Here is an 8,203-nt window from a genome sequence, read left to right as displayed (position 1 = left end):
GGCGAGAAATTATTAATTTGCAATTCAATCAGCAAATTGGCCCTACTTGGAAACTGATCTCCCTGTTATGCTTGTAGCCAGCCAGCTCCATGTCTCTACCACGACAGACTGCTTCGACAGCCTTGCAAGATTCACCACCATTTTTAAATTCTTCAGTGAGATCACACACTTTACAATGACACCTGAATTCAAACCATCTTGCAGAAGATTATTTTTCTTGTTTTTTTGTATTTGGTTTTTTTTCAGATCTTGAGGCACATCCAGATTTTTCTCAAGCAGATTCAGACCCAGTCAGGGCATGCAGGCACCTATGGGGCAATGCTTCCCAAACTGATGAGTGCAGTGACAACACATCATCTTTTCATAACTCTCAAGATAGAAATGTAAATAACCTTCAGCCTGAAACCACTCAGGTTTCTCAGTTCAGGGTTTTTTTTTTTTACTTAATCTTGAAAACCAAACCAGAAAGCTACAGACCCCTAACCTATTTCTTTTGAGTGCAGTAACTGTACCAAACAGTGACTTCTTTTGTCTTCAGCTTCTCAGATCTACTAGGTTCATTAAGACCTGTCTTCAGATGTTTGGCATTATCAGCATTGCCAACTTCATTATTTGTCGTGGGAGACATGCATGCAAAGTTTTTATTTTAAACAATGTGACTCAACTGCACACACTGAGAATTAAAGACTTTGCATTTTTATCCCAGTTCTCCCGCACTGAATTCCTGTTCAACTTTAGTCCAAGTCCTGAGCTTCAGTGATGATTCAGCACCCTAAAAAATTTCTGTACATCCATTAAGTGTTTCAGTGAGGTAAAAAACTGCACTTTTGAAATAGGCTGCTTCCCAGATTAAAGGTGTTGAAGGAAAAGCGAGATCTGGAGTTTCAGTGACATTCTTGAGATACAATTTGACAGAAATGACATAAGCAGGCCACTGCAAAACATGCCCAGTGGATGTTTTTGCACATACAGATCTGAATTTCCAGGCTAGTGTCTAACTGTGTGCTCATTTTCAGGTGTCCTTTCTTTCTCCACCCAGTCTTCACTCTTTCAAGCCAGTTACGCCAAGTCTGTATGTTCCCTTCTAGCTTTTCAGAGTGCTCTATGCAGTTCTGTTTCAGAAGAACTTCAGCTGGTCTTACAAATTCCTTATAAACAAAAAGACCAGGCATCTCGTTGTTCCCTTTTGGGTGGCTATTCCAGCCTAAAGGGACAGAGGAATGTGTGGTTCCTCACCTGAACTCCAGAAGAGGCGTCACCCATGGAGCAGAGAGTTCCATCCAACAGCAGTAGGAGTCGGTTTGCAGGAGACAGCTCAGAGGGGGTGGCAACTCAATCCCACAGGAAATCCACACAGCTGTAACAAAGCTTCATGTTACCGAACTATCCCAGCACCATAAAGTACATGGCCTTCCTGACACAGAAGAGCCTGAGGCTCTTTTACCAGCCCTCTTGACCCCTGTTGACTATACATGAGCATGTGCTGTGTGCATGCCCTCCCCCAGCACGGGAATGCCTCCCTGTGCTCGTATGTGTAGGTGCTCCGTGCATGCCCATGAACTCCCATTTCATCTCCAAGCCTTTGTGCTCCAGTGTGAAATGGACAAGGAGAGTGAAAACAGACTCATGTAGATCTGAAGGGGGACTGTGGGATGCATGGGAAATGTTTTCCTCTGCCGGTGGATCTTAACTAATCCCTTGAATTAATATTCAGGAACATGATTAGCACAAAAAAATCACAGGATTTAGAACTACAATAAAAATATACTGAAGCACAAGGAAATGCTTGAAAAATGCATTTTCTGAACATTCATTAAGCATTAAATTTCACTGAGCTTGGAAAGTTAATTGTTTTTCATTAGAGTTGCTCAGAGCAACTTAAGAAATGTCTTGAAAATTGTTCGACCTGAGGCTGAAGCAAGAAGCTTTGCTTGTTGACACAAGCATGCAAGAGGTAAAGAGACAAAGAGAGAACACAACAAGCCCACCTGACAAGCCTACAAACACTGTACAGCACCAGAAAGGTCACCAGCATCTAAATCTTCTAAATCTACTGCATTTCTAGGCATTCTTGTCCTACTGAAGCTCTTGCTTAAAAACTTTGCCTTCAGGGCCAGCAGATCTTTCAACAGCCTCCCAGATGCTGCTGGGGTTAATTTGCTACAATTTTTTTTTTTAAAAATTAATTGCTTCTTCCCTCCATCCCCCCTCCATCCACACACAGAAAAAGTCTGGAAAAAACAAACCTCAAGCCACGCTTTCTGTGCAATTGGGATAAGGAAGCATTTCAACCCCAGCATCTACTAGAGAGGTGTTCGTTCACTCGATACGTATAATCTCCTGCAGTACTCATGCAAGTGTCTCATGCCAATAGGCCCCATTCCCTGGGGCTAGTTTAGCTGCAGATGGCGGGTACAGATCCATTCTCATGAGTGTGAGGAAGCAACATCCTCTGCTCCCTGGCATTGTTGTGAAAAGATCCAGAGAACACAGGCTTGGCTCAATTTATGCAATACATTGGTTCCTGGAGCTTTTGATTCTGGGACACCTACAGAAGAGTTCAAACCATGTATTAATTGTATGTGTTTGGTTCAGTCCTGCTGTGAATGTAACAAAACCAGTGTGCAATATTGACCATGTCTACTCCAGAAAAGCACTTGCACTATCAAAAAACGCTGGCTGCCCATGGCTGCAGCAGTCATGTGACTGGGAAGGGGGGCTCAAGGGAACAGGGAACCAGTGCATCGGTCTGTACAATGCAAGCTTAAGTGAAGGCCAACAATCCCTCGCTTCCATAAGCAAAACACTTACTTAAAATTTTTAATTTGATTAAAACAGATAAAAAGTTTTGTGGCTTAGTAGTCACCAGCTATAATTCTGTATTCCACACCAATTAAAACATGAATGCCCTTTTACTATTTACCACAACCCATACTTTACACATTGCCTTAAAATGCTGAGTGATGAATTTCAGCCACCCTCCCATAAAATATGGAGCAATTCTGCCAAATTCCCTCCCATGCTCTTCATTTGATGGCAACATAACAGAGGAACCATAATTTACTTGCTATCATTCTTTTCCTGCTAACATTTTATTCAGAATGAGCTTCATTAATAAAGATGAAACTTTGGACTCATGACTGCTCCATGTTTACAAAACATACAGGCTCCTTTACACCTTGGTTAAGCATGAACAATCACTGAACACACAATTTCCTAAAAAAATCCTGCATACCAAAATTGCATATTTTGAATTTTTAAAATTCACTAAACAAAATTTCACAGAGTGAACCCTAAAGTCTGTTTGCCAGCAAAGCACAAGCCAACAATGGAAGTTGGGACCATCCAGGAGAAAAACTGAAGCTGGACCCCAACACACACATCCTTCCTATTAAACAAGCAAATAAATACACATTCATACAAAGTAATGTGCTCTAAAAATGCAGGTGCTTGAATAATTACCCACACATTTTAGCAGAAGTTTTGGTTTCTCTAACAGTACTGTGTCACAGTAAGTTTCTGTCTTTCTTTTTTGTGGAACTGGGCAGTGACTTCTTACTGGACACCAGAGAACAAAAGCTAACCCAGAACCTGATGATTTTGGCACAAGCCCAAACGTGTTTCTCCACAGAGGAAAAATTACAAAGACAAGGCTGTTTTTTAAAATAATAATTAAAAAAATATTAGCAGTATCACTTTTTAATGCCAGGTACTGAACCAAGGAATGGGACAGACTGCACTGCATTTTTGAAGTAGTATGACTATTGACATACTTGAGAAACATTTTAACACTGTACATTACAACAAACTATTTAGTTCATTTCTACACAAGTCAGCAAAAAAGCTAGGTGATCTAACATATATGACAGCTGTGAATTTAAAATTCTAGTCACAGTCTAAAGCCAGAACAAAAACTTTTCAAGAACTCCTATTTATAAAAAGGAATGAACATACACACCATGCGCATACACGCAGGCAAAAATCTTGAGGTTTTACTTATTGCTCTTACACAAGGCTGTGAGCAGGCAAATGTCTGGATCAGAAATTAGGTCAAACATGCACTTCAGCAGGCACAAAAGTACAGGAAATTCATATTAATGAAACAATGTACTGTGTTACGTAGCACAGGATGGCATTCTGCTAATATAACACATCATTAATTCCGGATAAACTCCAGGGCTGCCTGTTGTATAATGTGTTATGCAGTGTGGTATTTTAACCTAATTTCTGATTCCTCTTTTATTCTGCACTCTCCTTATGGAGATGAAGAGGGCCTTTCTTTGCAATGCCAGAGAATCCTCGGCCTCAAGAGCTTCCGTCGGGCAGGTATGGCTGGAAGGAGGTAATATTACCTGTGTCACCAGGACCTGCTCCTTCACTGCCTCGCGGCTGGTTTTGTGCATTCACTGATGACTCAGATAAACAAATGCAGAAGCTGGGGCAAAACACACCAGCGCTGCTCTCAGAGCATCTTTCACCTATGCCATAAGCTTCTGGCACACCCAGCAATTGCTACAGGATAAGGCAGTAGAGGGTCAAGTCCTGTGTCTGGTCAGTTCCTCAAGTCTTATAAAAGGCAGGATCTTTTATAGGATTTTTATAAGCAGCAATAAGTAGCATGGATGTCAGTAGAAATCTGGCTACCTACTGGCAACAAGAGACGAGCACGTTCACAAGACACATTTGGGACTACCTGGTGTTCCCTACTGCAACCGAATGAAACATGCTGCGGAGAGGTGTCCATGTAATTACAACATTTGCAAACCAGGATCAAGGCATACTGCACATGGGCCTCGCACAAAAAAGGCATTGAGTGTGTTATCTAAAGACTTTTTTTTTTTTTGCTGTGCTATGCATACATATGACAGTAGATAAAAATCAGCACAATGGTTCCTCTCCATGTGTGACCAAATACACATCATCACAACTAAGCACCCTATATTCTATTCTTCAGTTAATGGGAATCAAGGAAGAAAATGGTGGTTTAGGAAAAGGGAAGGAAAGAAATCCAGCATGAAGTCAGAGGTATGCTCCAGACAGAAGTCAGAGCTGAGAGTATTTATTGTGAACCAGCAACTGGATTTTGTGACACAACCAGAAAACCAAGGACGATTAAGGGGCCAACTTGGGCACTGCATAGTCAAAACTATGTTATAATATGGCATTCGGCAATCTCCAAGTACTAGAAATAGCAGTTGGCAGACAACCAGAGGACTCTCGCTTCAGGGAGGTTATGCCTTCTTCCCACAAGAAGCAGCAGTGCAAATTAACAGATTTTTCTGTCTTATTAAAGGTCTGTCATGTGCCCCTTGATCCAATCCCTAAATCTCACCTAAGTTTCAGCTTTCAGACTTGCCAAATACCCAAATTCACGCTGCGCTCTATTTTACTTATAAGCAGTACTACTAAAGCTAGTGGGACTGCTTAGAGCAAGGCGCTACTGCAGTGAACATTCAAGAATTTGGCTCTTCCCAAGAAGTCACGTGCAAATGACTGGGGTTTCATGACAGTCACAGGTAGAGGGAGACACTTCCTGTATTTGTTTTTCAAATCTGTCCTTATGAACATCAACATTAGTAAGACAAACATGGGAAGAGGCTCTGTTATGCTCGCCCAGACATTCTGATACCAGGACAGCCACAGCAGTTTAGGAGGAGTGGCCCACCCAGTAAAAGGTTAGGCTGGCCTGGATTCTTTTCCAAGATATGCCACTGCCTCTTACTAGATGATGGTATACAAGAGTCCTTGGTCTCAGTTTCAATGGTGAAGCTTTCTTAGAACAACATCTCTGTCACACCAGCCATGGGTGCACAGTTGCAACTCCCAGGAAAGAGGAAGGTAAAATGGGTCTAAATTCTTCAAAAACAATTAAGTAAACCTAACCTGCAGAAAATTAAGAGCAATATGTTATCACATCCTCACAGGAGTTCTAGGACTTCTCATGACCCATTTCTTCACTAATGGCTATGAAGGCCAGGTCATCAGGAAGTCTGCAGCCAGACTAGAGGCAAAACAGCATGTCCAATGTTTACCATGCAAAGCCATCCTTTCCATAAAGCCAGTTAGGTAGAACTGTTTTGACTGCATTTTTAGGTTTTCCTTCTAGCCCACTTTTGCTTCCCTTCTTGGAAGCTCCTTCACATAAAAGATGCTGGAAATACCACTTCCCTGTAGTTGAAAGAAATGGGGAAATATGGGGAAAAACAGAAGCAAAAAACAGATACCAAGGAAAGAAATGATTGCTTGTAAAATGCCTCCTTTTAAAAACTATTGTACAACTCCCTAACTTGGTTTAATTAATGCGCCGTTTAAAACATATAAAACGCTTTACCAGCTAAATGATTTCTCTGTTTCATAAGTCTCCCTCCCTCCCCTCATTAACAAATAATGTGTGTGTGGACTGGTATTGAACACCTCATACAGTTGTGCGCCAGTTCTCATTTCATTCTCTGTGGAGCAGTTTTGATTTTAATATACTGTGTTTAAAGAAGAGCCCGTACTGTATACTTCACAGTATAACCAGCTACACAGAGGTCTTTAATCTTGTAACACAATAAAAAAAGATCACTGTGAAGTTGCAGTCCCTTTGATAAATGGTTACGGTGACACATGCAGTCCTCCTCAGTGTCACTGCTGCCAGACACGGGACGTGATTTTCCCCGCAGGCTGCCGAGAGGCCTGATGCCACCCCTCCAGGGGCCACAGCCAGGCAGGCACCACTGCCCTGGTGCATGGTGTCCTGCAGTCACTGGGGAAAGCTGCACAGAATTGTCTCGCTCAATACCATCACCACCGACCCAACCCAACCCGACCCCCAGGGGAGCACGCACAGCCCCTGCCGCCTCAGCCGCAGGAGATCACCGTGAAGCGCTTGGAAATGCACGACATGTTGTGGAGGACGATGCCCAGGAGGAAGACCAGGACGCAGGCCACCAGGATCACAGTGCACACCCCCGACCAGGTGGAGCTTTTCACAGCGCCTCTACGGTCCGGCTCCTCCGCTCCCGCCTCGGCGGGAAGGCCGCCCTGCAGCGGCTGCTGCTCTGCGGGGATCGTCACCACCGTCAGGGACTTCTGCTGGCTGCCGGGCAGGAGGCGGCAGCCAATGTCTCCCGGCAGCAGCGCCCTCTCCTTGGAGAGGGGCAAGGGCAGCATGTAGCACCCATTGCTGGGGAGTTTGATGAAGACGGGGGTGTGCTCTGAGGTGTGGGGGATGGCGATGACAGCGATCACCTCGGGGTCATCAGGCAGCTGTGACACAGAGTACCCCGGAGGCAGCTTGGTGATCCCACGGCACCAGGGGCAGCGCAGGTCCTTCTGGCTGGTCCTCATCTGCTGCAGGCACACGGAGCAGCAGGTGTGCTTGCAGTCCAGCAGCTTGGGCCGCCGGCGGGGGCTGTAGTAGTTGAAGCAAATCTGGCACTCCAGCAGAGAGTCCTGGGATAAGGTCTCCATGGTGGCCGGTGCAGGGAAGCCCAGCAGGCCTTGTGATGAGCCTGGCCCTGACACCCCGTAGGCAAGGAGCAGCAGCCTTCCCACTGCTTCCCCTCAGGGCAGCACCCGCCTTCACAACACTGCTTCTCCTCAGGGCAGCACTGGGCAGCAGCTACGGAGAGCACAGGAAAACCTCCGGCCTGAAACTTTCAGTACCTGAGACAAACAGAAAAACGTGAAGGAACAGGTTACTCACAGGAACCAGTGGGAACATAACAGTCCAGCCAAGAGGGAATGAAAACTAACATTGGCTTTGTTATCTGGTGGGAGAAACAAATTAGCGATCCTTCACTAGAAAGCATCTTCCCACCAGCTTCAGCTAACAGCCCAGTGGCAAAGCTTCAGGTCAGTCATTAGTACTATCACCAGGTTTCCTTTCTTTTTTTTTTTTCTCCCCAATTTTCCCAGCAATCAAACCCCCATCACCCCATCAGTCCACCACTCACAGTTCCATTTATGCCCATAAACAGGAATGGCTGTATAGCTCACTAGCCGGGTCCCACAGCAACTACCTCCTGTCATATTTCCAGGACTTTTCAGCCCTTCCTGTGCCAAAACAACTGTTCTCATTTAATCCTTTAAATCCCTGAGGACTTTTAGCTATTTGGCTCAACCGCTAAGTCTGTATGAAAGGTGAGGGAAAGAAAAAGCATGTTTAAATGGAAGCTTTTCCACAGGCTCCTGAACTTGTGCCTGTGCACAAATGAAC

At 44.4% G+C, this 8,203-nt stretch overlaps 1 protein-coding gene across 3 annotated transcripts in view; it reads right to left on the bottom strand.

Annotated features, from left to right (window-relative positions):
- Positions 1-3,062: 3,062 nt before the first annotated feature.
- The window catches only part of RNF152 (ring finger protein 152), a 43,456-nt gene continuing 38,315 nt past the window's right edge, over positions 3,063-8,203 (bottom strand). For all 3 annotated transcript variants that reach the window (XM_042048817.1, XM_042048818.1, XM_042048816.1), the window contains one exon: positions 3,063-7,650. In XM_042048817.1, coding sequence (XP_041904751.1) covers positions 6,844-7,455 — 612 coding nt within the window. In that variant the 5' untranslated portion in view covers positions 7,456-7,650 and the 3' untranslated portion in view covers positions 3,063-6,843. The remainder of the gene's footprint in view (positions 7,651-8,203) is intronic.

Source organism: Corvus kubaryi, unplaced genomic scaffold, assembly GCF_017639235.1.
Source record: "Corvus kubaryi isolate FWS band 111438036 unplaced genomic scaffold, C.kubaryi_AGA036_p1.0 68, whole genome shotgun sequence".
Taxonomy (NCBI): domain Eukaryota; kingdom Metazoa; phylum Chordata; class Aves; order Passeriformes; family Corvidae; genus Corvus; species Corvus kubaryi.
Note: the sequence above shows the minus strand (reverse complement) of the source record. Positions and strands in the feature narration are given on the sequence as shown.